This window comes from Hyla sarda, chromosome 10, assembly GCF_029499605.1.
Source record: "Hyla sarda isolate aHylSar1 chromosome 10, aHylSar1.hap1, whole genome shotgun sequence".
NCBI lineage: Eukaryota > Metazoa > Chordata > Amphibia > Anura > Hylidae > Hyla > Hyla sarda.
Window position 1 is genome coordinate 118,617,493 of NC_079198.1, and position 16,247 is coordinate 118,633,739.

Below are 16,247 nucleotides of genomic sequence, written 5' to 3' on the forward strand. Positions count from 1 at the left end.
AAGCATGTATTTAGATACTGCTAAACATCCAAAAATTGAAGGCCCAAGGCCTGAGGGCAGGGAGGCAAGTAGTTCCTGAAAGACACAGAATGACTATGGAGCAGGCATTCGCAGTACCCAAGAGGGTTTCATAACCCCTTACATTTAAAGATCAATGTTGATGTTACGCCGAGCGCTCCGGGTCCCCGCTCCTCCCCGGAGCGCTCACAGCGTTCTCTTATTCACAGCGCCCCGGTCAGACCTGCCGACCAGGTGTGCTGCGATATTGCTCCCAGCCGGGATGCGATTCGCAATGCGGGACGCGCCCGCTCGCGATGTGCATCTCGATTCCCTTACCAGACCCGTTCCCCGTCTGTGCTGTCCCGGCGCGCGCGGCCCCGCTCCTTAGGGCGCGCGTGCCGGGTCTTTGCGATTTAAAGGGCCGGTGCGCCACTGATTGGTGCAGCAGGTTTTAATCAGTACCTTCACCTGTGAACTCCCTACTTATACCTCACTTCCCCTACACTCCCTCGCTGGATCTTGTTGCCATTGTGCCAGTGAAAGCGTTTCCTTGTGTGTTCCTAGCCTTTGTTCCAGACCTCCTGCCGTTGCCCCTGACTACGATCCTTGCTGCCTGCCCTGACCTTCTGCTACGTCCGACCTTGCTCTTGTCTACTCCCTTGTACCGCGCTTATCTCAGCAGTCAGAGAGGTTGAGCCGTTGCCGGTGGATACGACCTGGTTGCTACCGCCGCTGCAAGACCATCCCGCTTTGGGGCGGGCTCTGGTGAATACCAGTAGCAACTTAGAACCGGTCCACCGACACGGTCCACGCCAATCCCTCTCTGGCACAGAGGATCCACCTCCAGCCAGCCGAATCGTGACAGTAGATCCGGCCATGGATCCCGCTGAGGTCCCGCTGCCAGTTGTCGCCGACCTCACCACGGTGGTCGCCCAGCAGTCGCAACAGAAAGCGCAACAAGGCCACCAGCTGTCTCAACTGACCGTGATGCTACAGCTGCTACTACCACAGCTTCAACAATCATCTCCTCCGCCAGCTCCTGCACCTCCTCCACAGCGAGTGGCCGCATCCAGCCTCCGATTATCTTTGCCGGATAAATTTGATGGGGACTCTAAATTTTGCCGTGGTTTTCTTTTGCAATGTTCCCTGCATTTGGAGATGATGTCGGACCAGTTTCCAACTGAAAGGTCAAAGGTGGCTTTCGTAGTCAGCCTTCTGTCTGGGAAAGCCCTGTCATGGGCCACACCGCTCTGGGACCGCAATGATCCTGTCACTGCCTCTGTACACTCCTTCTTCCCGGAGATTCGAAGTGTCTTTGAGGAACCTGCCCGAGCCTCTTCTGCCGAGACTGCCCTGCTGAACCTGGTCCAGGGTAATTCTTCTGTTGGCGAGTACGCCATCCAATTCCGTACTCTCGCCTCCGAAATGTCCTGGAATAACGCGGCCCTCTGCGCTACCTTTAAAAAAGGCCTATCCAGTAACATTAAAGATGTGCTGGCCGCATGAGAAATTCCTGCTAACCTGCATGAACTTATTCATCTTGCCACCCGCATTGACATGCGTTTTTCCGAAAGGCGTCAGGAGCTCCGCCAGGATATGGACTTTGTTCGCACGAGGCGGTTTCTCTCCCCGGCTCCTCTCTCCTCTGGTCCACTGCAATCCGTTCCTGTGCCTTCCGCCGTGGAGGCTATGCAAGTTGACCAATCTCACTTGACACCTCAAGAGAGGACACGACGCCGCATGGAGAACCTTTGCCTGTACTATGCCAGTACCGAACATTTCTTGAAGGATTGTCCTATCTGACCTCCTCGCCAGGAAAGACGCATGCTGACTCCGCACAAAGGTGAGACAGCTCTTGATGTGAACTCTGCTTCTCCACGTCTTACTGTGCCTGTGCGGATTTCTTCTTCTACCTTCTCCTTCTCAGCTATGGCCTTCTTGGATTCCGGATCTGCAGGAAATTTTATTTTGGCCTCTCTCATCAACAGGTTCAACATCCCGGTGACCAGTCTCGCCAGACCCCTCTACATCGCTTCTGTTAATAATGAAAGATTGGACTGTACTGTGCGTTACCCATCACGAAAAAATTGAATTTTTGGTCCTCTCTAACTGCACTTCAGAAATTATCCTTGGATTACCGTGGCTTCAACGCCATTCCCCAACCCTTGATTGGACCACCGGGGAAATCAAGAACTGGGGTACTTCTTGCCACAAGGACTGTCTTAAACCGGCTCCCTGTACTCTCAGTCAAGACCCTGTGGTTCCCCCGGTATCTGGTCTTCCCAAGGCCTATCTGGATTATGCTGATGTTTTTTGCAAAAAACAAGCAGAGACTTTGCCTCCTCACAGGCCTTATCACTGTCCTATTGACCTCCTCCCTGGTACTACTCCCCCCCGGGGCAGAATCTATCCTCTGTCTGCTCCGGAAACTCAAGCCATGTCGGAGTACATCCAAGAGAACTTAAAAAAGGGGTTTATCCGCAAATCCTCCTCCCCTGCCGGAGCTGGATTTTTTTTTGTTTCCAAAAAAGACGGCTCCCTACGCCCTTGCATTGATTACCGCGGACTTAATAAAATCACTGTAAAAAAACCCGCTACCCCCTACCTCTTATCTCGGAACTCTTTGACCGCCTACGAGGCGCCCACATCTTTACCAAGCTGGACTTAAGAGGTGCTTATAATCTCATCTGCATCAGGGAGGGGGACGAGTGGAAGACTGCATTTAACACCAGAGATGGACACTTTGAATATCTGGTTATGCCCTTTGGACTTTGCAACGCCCCTGCCGTCTTCCAAGACTTTGTAAATGAAATTTTTCGTGATCTTCTATATACCTGTGTTGTGGTTTACCTAGACGATATTCTGATTTTTTCGGCTAACCTAGAAGAACACCGCCAGCATGTCCGCATGGTTCTTCAGAGACTTCGGGACAATCAATTATATGCCAAAATGGAAAAATGTCTCTTTGAATGTCAGTCTCTTCCCTTCCTAGGATACTTAGTCTCTGGCCAGGGACTACAAATGGACCCAGATAAACTATCTGCCGTATTGGATTGGCCACGCCCCTCCGGACTACGTGCTATCCAACGTTTTTTGGGGTTCGCCAATTATTACAGACAATTTATCCCACACTTTTCCACTATTGTGGCTCCTATCGTGGCTCTAACCAAGAAAAACGCCAATCCTAAGTCCTGGCCTCCTCAAGCGGAAGACGCATTCAAATATCTCAAGACTGCCTTTTCTTCTGCTCCCGTACTCACCAGACCTGACCCATCTAAACCCTTCTCATTGGAGGTAGACGCCTCCTCGGTGGGAGCTGGAGCAGTTCTCCTACAAAAAAATTCTTCCGGGCATGCTGTTACTTGTGGTTTTTTTTCTACGACCTTCTTTCCAACGGAGATAAACTACTCCATTGGTGATCGAGAACTACTGGCCATAAAATTGTCACTTGAGGAATGGAGGCACCTGCTGGAGGGATCCAAATATCCAGTTATTATATACACTGACCACAAGAATCTCTCTTATCTCCAGTCTGCCCAACGGCTGAACCCTCGCCAGGCTAGGTGGTCGTTGTTCTTTGCCCGTTTTAACTTTGAAATTCATTTTCGCCCTGCTGACAAGAACATTAGGGCCGATGCCCTCTCTCGTTCATCAGATGCCTCTGAAGTGGAAGCTTCCCCGCAACATATTATTCCTCCGGACTGTCTGATCTCCACTTCTCCAACTTCCATCAGACAAACTCCTCCAGGGAAGACCTTCGTCTCTCCACGCCAGCGCCTCAGGATTCTCAAGTGGGGACACTCCTCTCACCTCGCAGGCCATGCTGGCATCAAAAAATCCATCCAACTCATCTCTCGATTTTATTGGTGGCCTACCCTGGAGACTGATGTTGTTGATTTCGTGCAGGCTTGTACTGTCTGTGCCCGGGACAAGACCCCTTGCCAGAAGCCTGCTGGTCTCCTCCATCCTCTGCCTGTTCCTGAACGACCTTGGTCTCAGATTGGTATGGACTTTATTACTGACTTACCTTTATCCCATGGCAACACAGTTGTTTGGGTGGTCGTTGATCGATACTCCAAGATGGCACATTTTATCCCTCTTCCAGGTTTTCCTTCGGCGCCTCAGTTGGCGAAGCAATTTTTTATACACATTTTTCACCTTCACGGGTTGCCCACGCATATTGCCTCGGATAGAGGCGTTCAATTTGTGTCTAAATTCTGGAGGGCCCTCTGTAATCAGCTCAAAATCAAATTAAACTTCTCTTCTTCTTATCATCCCCAATCCAATGGGCAAGTAGAAAGAATTAATCAGGTCCTGGGTGACTATTTGCGACATTTTGTTTCCTCCCGCCAGGATGACTGGGCAGATCTTCTACCATGGGCCGAATTCTCGTACAATTTCAGAGTCTCCGAATCCTCTGCTAAATCCCCATTCTTCGTGGTGTACGGCCGTCACCCTCTTCCCCCCCTCCCCACTCCCATGCCGTCTGGTTTGCCTCCTGTTGATGAAGTGACTCGAGACCTCTCCACCATATGGAAAGAAACTCAAAATTCTCTTTTACAGGCTTCATCCCGGATGAAAAACTATGCTGATAAGAAAAGAAGAATTCCCCCCATTTTTTCTCCCGGAGACAAGGTATGGCTCTCCGCCAAGTATGTCCGCTTTCGTGTCCCCAGTTATAAACTGGGACCACGTTATCTTGGTCCTTTCAAAGTCAAGTGCCAGATCAACCCTGTCTCTTACAAACTCCTTCTTCCTCCTTCTCTCCGTATTCCCAATGCTTTCCATGTCTCTCTCCTTAAACCACTCATCCTTAACCGCTTCTCTCCCAAAGTTGTTTCTCCCACTCCAGTTTCCGGGTCCTCTGACGTCTTTTCGGTGAAGGAAATTCTAGCATCCAAGACGGTCAGAGGTAAAAAATTCTTTTTGGTTGACTGGGAGAATTGCGGCCCAGAGGAGAGATCTTGGGAACCTGAGGACAACATCCTGGACAAGAGTCTTATCCTCAGGTTCTCAGGCTCCAAGAAGAGGGGGAGACCCAAGGGGGGGGGGTACTGTTACGCCGAGCACTCCGGGTCCCCGCTCCTCCCCGGAGCGCTCACAGCGTTCTCTTATTCACAGCGCCCCGGTCAGACCTGCCGACCGGGTGTGCTGCGATATTGCTCCCAGCCGGGATGCGATTCGCGATGCGGGACGCGCCCACTCGCGATGCGCATCTCGATTCCCTTACCAGACCCGTTCCCCATCTGTGCTGTCCCGGCGCACGCGGCCCCGCTCCTTAGGGCGCGCGCACGCCGGGTCTTTGCGATTTAAAGGGCCGGTGCGCCACTGATTGGCGCAGCAGGTTTTAATCAGTACCTTCACCTGTGCACTCCCTACTTATACCTCACTTCCCCTGCACTCCCTCGCCGGATCTTGTTGCCATTGTGCCAGTGAAAGCGTTTCCTTGTGTGTTCCTAGCCTGTGTTCCAGACCTCCTGCCGTTGCCCCTGACTACGATCCTTGCTGCCTGCCCTGACCTTCTGCTACGTCGGACCTTGCTCTTGTCTACTCCCTTGTACCGCGCTTATCTCAGCAGTCAGAGAGGTTGAGCCATTGCCGGTGGAAACGACCTGGTTGCTACCGCCGCTGCAAGACCATCCCGCTTTGCGGCGGGCTCTGGTGAATACCAGTAGCAACTTAGATCCGGTCCACCGACACGGTCCACGCCAATCCCTCTCTGGCACAGAGGATCCACCTCCAGCCAGCCGAATCGTGACAGTTGACATTTGCATTAAGCATGTATTTAGCTACTGCTAAACTTCCAAAAATTATAGGCCTAAGGCTTGAGGCGCCAGGGAGGCAAGTAGTTCCTGAAAGACCCAGAATGATTCTAGAGCAGTCATTTGCAGTACCCAAGAGGGTTTCATAACCCCTTACATTTAAAGATCAGTGTTGACATTTGCATTAAGCATGTATTTAGCTGCTGCTAAACTTCAAAAAATTATAGGCACAAGGCCAGAAGCATCAGTTTACCCCATATTAGGAGCATAGTTGTCCCCCAGATTAGGCAGCATAGATGTCCCCCAGATTAGGAGCATACTTGTCCCCCAGATTAGGCAGCATAGATGTCCCCCAGATTAGGCAGCATAGATGTCCCCCAGATTAGGAGCATACTTGTCCCCCAGATTAGGCAGCATAGATGTCCCCCAGATTAGGAGCATACTTGTCCCCCAGATTAGGCAGCATAGATGTCCCCCAGATTAGGCAGCATAGATGTCCCCCAGATTAGGAGCATAGTTGTCCCCCAGTCAGCGCGGGCCGGTCAGAGCCAATCAAAGGACCGTATATGGCAAGCGGGCCATACAATGCCCAGGTCTGCCCCAGAGGGTTTCATAACCAACCATAATTGAGACATTTTTGTTGTAGGAGCATGGTCAATCTACTCCGAGCCATCTGGCATTGGTGGCTGGAAATCCTGGCTGATCCATCCCTGATTCATCTTGACAAACGTCAGTCTCTCCACATTTTTAGTGGACAGATGAGTTTGCCTTGGGGTGACTATGGCCCCGGTCGCACTAAACACCCGCTCTGATGGCACACTACTGGCCGGGCAGGACAGCTTTTCCAGGGCAAACTCTGCGAGTTGTGGCCATAAATCAAGTTTGGCTGCCCAGAACTCCAGCGGATCTTCAATGGTTGTTGGCATGGCCATGTCAAGGTATGCCACCACCTGCTGGTTCAGGTCCTGCTCCATGTCTACCTGCTGCTTATGAGTTGCTTCACTATGCGGGTGAAGAAAGCTACTCATCAGCGACTGTAGACTCAGGGTGCTGCTGATTGAGCTGGTACTGCTCCTGCCACCCCTCCCCTCCCCAGCAGCCATGGCAGTGGAAGGTGAGCGCAGAGGGCCCCCCGAGTCAGACCTGGGAGTGGATGGACCATGTGGCCGATAGGCATCAGCCAACTGACTACGTAGAAACTCTCTGTAGTGGGTCAGTTTGTCTTCCCTCTCAGTGGGTGTAAAAAGGCCCCCATTTTGGGACGGTAGCGAGGGTCTAATAAGGTGGATATCCAGAAGTCATCCCGCTGACGAATTTTGACAATTCGGGGGTCACTACGCAAGCAACTGAGCATGCATCGTGCCATTTGCGCCAGTGACTCGGAGGGTTATTAACAATTGACCGCTAAGCGGTCACTAAGACCCTATATTTCCCACCCAATATAAAACTTAACGTTTATTGAGCCAAGATTAAAATAACCTCACACAAATTGATCCATGATCCATTGATTGGCATGACACTGCATGCTATCTTAATTGAATTGAAAAGATAGATTGTGGCTGCAGTCCACAATCTAACACATTGCCCGTCCGCCCGACGTTTCGCCACAGGCTGTGGCTTTATCAAGGGCTAAGAGGCAAATGGCTCGGAGGGACCACCTGCCTCCATCTCCACTGCATACTGCCACGGTGTGTCTGGGTCCTCTGTCTCAACTTCCTCATAACCCTCTGGCTGCTCCTTCTCCTCCTCCTCCTCTCCTGTCCGAAGACTAGAAACACCGGCCATCTCATCCAACCTAAACTGTGCTCCGCTCTGCCCCTCATCATCCTCTTCCTCCAGTTCAGCCCCCACAGGGCCCATGTAGCCTGGAGATGTAGGCGCAATGTCTCCAGTGCCGTGACCTGCCATGGTTTCAATCATTTGTTGTGGGAAATGTAGGAGTGGAATTACGTCGTTCATGGCGTAATCCAGGCGACTCACAAATAATGTGGATTCCTCAAAGGGCCTCAGCAAACGGCGGGTGTCATGTATGAGCTGCCACTGGTTCACATTGAAGTTACACAGGGGAGTACTCCTATCTGCTTGGATCATCAAGAAATCGGTGATGGCTTTTGCTTTTCTTTGTTCGTATAGTCTGTCCAACATATGGAGGGTGGAATTCCAACGTGTGGCGACGTCACAAATAAGACTATGTTGTGGAATACCGTTCTGACGCTGCAGCTCAAGGAAGGTGTGCTTGGCGGTGTACGAGTGGCTGAAGTGCATGCACAGTTTCCTTGCCATTTTCAGGATGTCTTGCAAATGGGGTGAAGACTTGAGGAAGCGCTTGACAACCAGATTCAACACGTGTGCCATGCAGGGCGCATGTTTCACACTTCCTTATCGCAGCGCGGACACAATGTTCTTCCCGTTGTCGGTCACCATGGTTCCCATTTCCAGATTTCGTGGAGTAAGCCATACTCGGATTTCTTTACGAATTAACTTTAGCAGTTCCTCCCCTGTGTGACTCCGTTCGCCAAGGCAAACCATGTGAAGAACAGCTTGACACCGCCGTACCCTACACACATGGTACAATGAAGGGCCACCTAGATTTGGCCGTGCAGTGGAGGCCGAGGACAGGGTGGAGGATGAGGAGGCGCACACTGTAACAGGACCAACTGCCTGGGAGCGAGAGCGTGGAGGAGGAAGCGGTGTGACCTGTCCAATTTGCTGTTGTGGCTGTGCAGGAACCACATTTACCCAGTGAGCCGTAAAATACAAGTATTGTCCCTGCCTGTAGTTACAGCTCCACACGTCGGCGCTGCTGTGCACTTTTGAACACACCGACAGGCTCAAGGACTGGCCCACCTTCTCTTGTACAAACTTATGCAGGGCTGGTACTGCCTTCTTCGCAAAGAAATGATGGCTTGGGACTCTCCACCTCGGCTCGGCACAAGCCATCAATTCTCTGAAAGGTTCAGAGTCCACCACTTAAAAAGGGAGGGACTGCAACACCTGCAACTTGGACAGGAGCACATTCAACTTCTGCGCCGTTGGATTAGTGGGCGCATACTGTTGTCTCTTGGACATGGCTTCGCCGATGGATTGTTGGTGGAATGGCTGACTAAAAGCGGGAAAAGCAGGAGCGACAGAAGGAGGGTTTGACACACAGCTCCCTTCAGCTGAGGTGGTGGAGCCTTGGCTGGATGAAAGAGGGAGCGGCGTGCCACTGGGTGATGCAGCAGGCTGGACCACTACATTGGAGCCGCGGTTCTCCCAGGCCGCTTTATGGTGGCAAAGCATATGTTGACGCAGGGCCATGGTGCCAACATTGGGACTCTGGCCACGCTTCACCTTCTGTAGACACATCTTGCATGTGGTTATGTGAACCTCCTCCGGATGCTTGATGAAAAACTGTCACACTGCCAAGTAGCTGATTTTCCCAATTTTCCCAGTCTGCACTAATTGACTGCTACTGCCGCCGTCTCCAGGAACCCCTGTTCCACTACCTCCGGGGAAGCTAGGCTGCTGCAAAGCAGGTGGTCTCCTCCAGGCACGTTTGGCTCAAGAATTTCTGCTTCTGCCACCATGCTGACTGCCAACCGTGCAACCACCTTGCTTGCTCAGCTGCCTCATGGGCAACCTGCAACTCTCTGCTTCTGATGAAGCCCCTTCTGCAATTGCGATCGGCTTCATCATCATTAACAAGTGTCTGCACGTCACTGATGTCCTCCTCAGGTTCCTCAACAGTGTCTGCTTCAGGAACCTGAATGCTGGCAACCACTCCTCCCACATCACTTTCCTCATCACTACTTGCCCGCCTAGTGGGGGAAGCAGCGGATGTCTCCTCCAATTTTTGGCTGGGCAGTAGCTGCTGACTGTTCTCTATTAGATCATCCTCAGTGAATAGTGGAGCTGAACCCACAGCATAAGATACTTCTTTAGGGGAGGGAACATCATAGGACAGAGGCAATGGGAGGACAGGGACTGCTCCCGGGCCATGCCAACTGAGGGTTGATGTCACTTGTGATGAAGTGGATGACCGTGTTAACCAATCGATGACGGCAGATGGGTTACTGGTCGAGACACGACCGCTAGCTGATACCGGGAGCTCAGGCCTCTCGCTGCGACTCCTGCTGCCACTCGCCCCCACTCTGCCTGATGAATTTAGGCCTCTGCCACTCCTCTGTGCACGTCCTGGCACTTCTCTGCCTGACATACTTAGTGCGTATATGAGGGGAGTACAATACACTTTAAACAGCATCTAGGCCTTTGACAGATGTACTGGTACAAAATAGTACACGTCTTAGATGCAGGTATGTGGAATGTACTTATGAGGGCAGAAAAATTTGCTACAGTATACTTAAAAAAGTATTTGAGTAAAACACCAGTCGGTGATTACTTTTGGCTGCCCTTTCACAGTATGTAGGCCCTTGACAGATTAACAGGTACAAAATAGTACACCACTACAGTATGCTAAAAAATAAAAATAAAATTGCCCACAACACCAGCAGTACACAACAATGCTGCAGCACACAGTTACTGTGTACTAAACCCAAAACTGAAAACACTCTCTCTCAAATACTATTAGGAATGGGCTGCTGGGTATGGATTACATAATCTACAAACTAGTATAACCAGCAGACCAATTGATGTGGAACAAAGACACAAATTTGCCCTAAAAAATTATTAATCACTCCTCTGAAAACATTTCTGCAGCTGAGGCAACACACAGCTTTCTGCCCCTCTCAGTAATACAATGCTGTTCACAGTGACTAAGTGACAGTGACAGTGATTAATCGCTGCAGTAAGAATTAATTTCTGTGCAAAAAAGCAGTGCTCTGTGTCCTACAGAAGGCTGAGGTGACTAAGGTGAAACGCTGCTGCAACAAGCTTTTCTGTGTAACACACAGCGATGTGGAATGAATGCACCACTGTAAATGGAGTTTAATGAAGTGATTGGCGCGATAGAATCATGGCGCTATGCGCATTCGTTGCAAATCAAATTTTTTATGAAATTCGTAACGAATTAGGGTTTGTCAGCTTCAATTCGCTCATCTCTATACATTATATAAAAAGTTTTTGTTGACGACAGGTACACTTTAACCTCCTGAGCGGTAATCCCGAGCGTGACTCGGGGTTAATTTTCCCTGCCAGGATCGGTAACCCCGAGTCACGCTTGGGGTAGAATTACAGAGTTCCCGGCCGGGCTGCACGATATATCGCAAAAGCAATGCGATATAGCGATGCGGCCCCCAGGAAAACTTGCGATTATCTGCTCTGGTCGGCTCCCGTTGCGGGGGCCGGCCAGAGCAGGTAAAGAAAAATACTAAAAGTCAGTGTTTCCCTACCAGGGGGCCTCCAGCTGTTGCAAAACTACAACTCTCAGCATGCCCGAACAGCCAAAGGCTGTCCGGGCATGCTGGGAGTAGTAGTTTCACAACAGCTGGAGGCCCCCTGTTAGAAAAACACTGAGCTAAGTGTAAAAGAAAGAAGTAGTAAAATAAAAAAAACTTTTGCTCACCTAATCCCGGTCCCTGAAGATGTTGTTCCCCTCCGTGTGGTCCGGGGTGTCCTCTCTTCACTATTCATCTTCTAGGACCTTTCACTTTTCAGCCAATCACAGGCCGCAGTGGTGTAAAGCCTGTGATTGGCTGAAGGGGAAAGGACTTGTTCTGCAGCAAATACACTAGGTTTGAAATCTGCCCGGCAAACCCAGTGTATTCTGCTGCAGGACGAGACAAGGTGACAAGGGGGGATGAATGTGACAAAGGGGGGGATGTGACAGGAGGGGGGGATGTGACAGGGGGGGGGGGGAATGTGACATGAAGGGGGGAAATGTGACAGGGGGGGGGAATGTGACGGGGGGAATGTGACAGGGGGGGGAATGTGACAGGGGGGGATGTGACAGGGGGGAGGGGAATGTGACATGAAGGGGGGGATGTGACAAGGGGGGGGGATGTGACAGGGGGAGGGGAATGTAACATGAAGGGGGAGAATGTGACAAGGGGGGGAATGTGACAAGGGGGAAGAATGTGACAAGGAGGGGGGAGAATGTGACAAGGAGGGGAGAGAATGTGACGGGGGATGTGACAAGGGAGGGGGAATGTGACAGGGGAGATGTGAAATGGACGAAGGGAGATGTGAAATTCAGTTAAAAAAATTGTACCGCTTTTGGTACAAATTTCCAGACAGAATCATACCGCCAGGGAGGTTAATACTCTGGAGCATCACATGATTATAAAGTGAGAACAGGAGCTCATTGCTAATGATGGGCAGCAGGGATCCAACCGCTGCCTGTCATTCACCTTTCAAATGCTGTGATCAATGCCAATCGAAGTGTCTAAAATAATTGTGCCGGTTAGCTCAGGGAGCAAACATGGTGTCAGAGGGGGGTGGTCCAGACGGCTATCAGCAGCTGGGACCCGTGATTAATAACAAACATCCCCAATCGAAGTGATGTCCGGCATAAACCCCTTTCTAAAATAGAAAAAAAAAGTGTCCCGGCAGCTCAGAGGAGCTGATCGCGACCACCACGGTGAAACTGCCACATGTGTAAATTTCCGAACTATAAAAATATAACATTCAATTAACCGCACGGTCAATGGAGTACATGTAAAAAAAATTCCAAAGTCCGAAATTGCGTATTTTTTTTCATTTTGTATACCCCCAAAAAAAGTATACAAAGCAATCAAAAAGTCCCATCAAAACAAAAATGGTACCGATAAAAACATCAGATAACGCCACAAAAAAATTAGCCCTCATTTACCCCCGGTGACGGAAAAATAAAAAAAGTTATAGGGGTCAGAAGATTACAATTTTAAAAATACAAATTTTGGTGCATATAGTTACAATTTTTATTTAAGTAGTAATATAAACAAAAACCTATATAAATTAGGTATCCTTGTTACCGTATGGGCCTACAGAATAAAAATAAGGTGTCATTTTTACCGAAAAGTGCACTGCATAGAAACGGTAGCCCCCAAAATGATTTTATTTTTATTCAATTTTTTGCCCAACAAATATATTTTTCTGGAAAAATGAAAGTGCAAAAATTTGAAAACGCATTGTCCTTAAGGGGTAAATAGTCCCTCCCCTAGGAAAATATCATCACCCTTCTTTTACCATTTTAAAAAAAAACATATTTGTTATCACCCATGCATAATTGTTTAAGCAATTAAAATATAATAAACCTAAAAAAAATACTGAATGCCAAAAAATTCTGATTTTTGGTCACATAAAATGTCAGAAAAAAATAAATAAAAAGCTATTCACATTTCTAATTAAAACAATAATGGCACTAATAAAAGATTGCAGGTGAAAAAAATTAGCCCTCATATAGCCCTGTATGTGGGAATATAAAAAAGTAATAGGGGTCAGAAGATGACAATTTTAAGTATACTGATTTTGTTTAAAAAAGTTTTCCTAAATTAGTACAATTTGGATGTTGTTTTAAGGACATTGACCTGAAAAATAAATAGAATATGTAATTTTCATGCTGTCATAAAGTGTCATAAAGTGTGCTTCGTAAAACCTCCCAAAAGTTGCAGATTTTCTTTTCAATTTCCCCCACAAATAATATTTTCTTTTTGGTCTTCCCATATTTTGCTGCATATTTTTCTACCCATTGAAGTCGATGGGTAACAAAATCAGCTGCAGAACATTTGCAAAAATAACCCCCTTTCCTAGTAAAATTTTGAATCACCCCCATTTTTCTAATAAAATAAATTAAACAAACATAAGCATTAACATATGTAGTATTGCTGCATCCGACCTATTAAAATATAATGGTAATGAAACTGCACGGTCCATGGCATAAATGTAAAAAATATAAAAGCCCAGAAGCTGATTTTTTTGTTACTTCATATACCCGAACTTTTTTTTATATAAAAAGTGATTAAAAAGTGCAGTCAAAACAAAAATGGTACCTAACTATCGGTCACAGTGCAAAAACTAAGCCTCATATAACGAAAAATAAAAGTGTTATGGGGGTCAGAAGAGGGCAATTTTAAGTCTACTCATATTTTACAATAAAATAAAACAAAACCTATTTAAATTGGGGGTCATTGTAATTGTATAGAGCTACAGAATAAAGATAAAATAAAGGTCTTTTTACCGAAAAGTGCACAGCATTATCTAGAATATTAATCAAAATTGTATCAGCCGTAAAAATATATTTCTGATATTTGACTTGACCTCTTTGTTTCGCAGACTGTATATAAAAGGGTTTAAGAGTGGAGAAAAGACTGTGTACATTAAAGAGATTACACTATTTTGTCCAACTCTATAGCTTGACCTGGCCCTAAAATACATAAAAATAGCTGAACCATAAAATATAGCAACAACTATTAAGTGAGAAGAGCAGGTTGCAAATGTTTTCTTCTTGCCCGATGCAGAACGCAATTTTAAAATTTTTGAAATGATCTCAATATAGGAAAGAGTAGTTAGTACAAATGAACCAATCACAACACAGCCTCCAATGACGAATACCACAAGTACATTGACGGAAATGTCCTGGCAGGAAAGTTCTAGTACTGGAGGAACATCACAAAAGAAATGGTCTATCTCATTGGATCCACAGAACGGTAAAGAAAACGTGAGCACGGTGTGTATGAGAGCATTAACTGCACCAATGACATAGGAGCCCACTATATGCTGGATACAGACTATTTCCCTCATAATCTGAGTATATATCAGAGGGTGACATATGGCGTTATACCGGTCATAAGCCATGGCTGCCAGCATATAGCATTCCGTTCCACCAAATAGTACAACGCAATACATCTGTATAGCACAGCCAGAGAAGGAGATGACTTTACATTTTGACAATAAACTGGACAACATCTTAGGAACAGTAGAGGAAACATACATTATTTCCAAGAGAGAAAAATTAGCAAGAAAAAAATACATTGGAGTGTGGAGGCTCGGACTGAGCTTATAGGTAATGATTATAGACAGGTTCCCGCTCACTGTGATCACATATATACATAGAAAGATGGGGAAAAGAAAAAACTGTTGATCAGTTATTCCTGAAAATCCTAAAAGAATAAATTCTGTTACCATTGTGTGATTCATATTCATTTTGTCTGATTTTCTGGAAATGGAGCAAAAAATAACACATGTCTACATGTATTGTAACATAATATAATAGAACATAATATGAAACTTAACATGACGTAAATGTTTCTGATACACAATGTACTTTTTGTTGTGTCTTAGATGAATGATCTACCAACCACCAATGAATAAGGGATATTCCCCTTGAAATGAATGACGATAGAAGCAATACTTAGCAAATTGCTGGGGAAGTTAATTTGCGCATTGGTCTTTTAGTTGGCCCCAATGTTCTTTAGAGCAATCAAATGAGCCTCGTTGGTTTGGCCATTCAGTGCAAGAGTGGCAGAGATCTGAGCCCAAGACCCTCAATAGTTATTCCCATCAATATCTCTCAGAACACAGGCTCCTTTAGTCTCTCTCTTGTACTGATCATTTAACTTCTGGAACAAGGACCCCATCACACTTGATAACCTGAAAGGACGAAGATAAATCAAGAAGAGAAATTATGGTCAGTCCTACTGGGAGTTTTCAAAATGCTCCTCAGCCATACAGTATGTCCCTTTGTTTTGTGAAATGTTGGAATCAATGAAGAAGACTGTAGTTTCCTTCATAACAGATGGCGAATAAGCCGTTCCATTGTTATATAAAAGGTTGTGAATCATCTGGGACTCATCCCATGAGTATTGTGTCAGTTCTTTCTTGTGCTTAATAGTGTTGTGATATAAATCTTTCGAAACTTTTTTAAATGCTGTTGGAAAAGTTAAGATGGTTTTCTGGGAATAAAAGTTTCAACAGGTCTTTTTATTTTGGATAACATATCTGATAACTGCTCCTATAACATATTCTGTGGAAAATGCATTTTAGTACATTTTAATGTTCCTGTTTTTGTTTATTGAAATTGGTGGGGACAAAAAGTTCACCGAAACAGAAAACCTAGATTAAGATCTGCTAAATCCTACTTAAATAGGAAGGCAATGAATCTTTTTAAAATTCCCATAGAACATCTGAACCTGAGACTTACCTATAGAATATCGCGATCTGGGTACATATTTGCCAGAAGTCCTGTGGAAATAAGCCTTTTCTTTGTTCTTGTAGTTTTTTTTTTTTTTTTATTGACGTTGTAGACTCCTTCTGAAGGGAGGAGACCTACATGATAGGTGTTCTCTCTTTCTTGATCACTTTAACATGTGCTTTTAGGATTCCCCCTCTCCCTGGGTTGGGGTGGAGGCAGGACAGACCATAGCTCTAATTAGCTAAGAGTGGACATGTAATGGATTAACAAAGCTTTTTGCGGTGTCCTGGTGCATAACACACCTGTCTACCTGACCTGTCAGGTGGATGCTACTTAACAAGTCAGCTTCGAGCCCACTGCTCAGGTTTATATGTGTATTGTGTCTTATAGTTAACTGTATTGTAATATTTATTGTTATATGTATTTTTATGCTTTAT

At 46.8% G+C, this 16,247-nt stretch overlaps 1 protein-coding gene across 1 annotated transcript; it reads right to left on the reverse strand.

The window, feature by feature from the left end:
* Positions 1-13,889: 13,889 nt before the first annotated feature.
* Positions 13,890-14,822, reverse strand: LOC130293611 (olfactory receptor 5V1-like). The gene has a single exon (XM_056542492.1). The coding sequence runs from the start codon at positions 14,820-14,822 to the stop codon at positions 13,890-13,892; it is 933 nt and encodes a 310-aa protein (XP_056398467.1).
* Between the last annotated feature and the right edge of the window lie 1,425 nt (positions 14,823-16,247).

Excerpts from the sequence above, each read along its gene's own strand:
- LOC130293611 (XM_056542492.1), bottom strand. The coding sequence starts at position 14,822 with ATGAATATGAATCACACAATGGTAACAGAATTTATTCTTTTAGGATTT.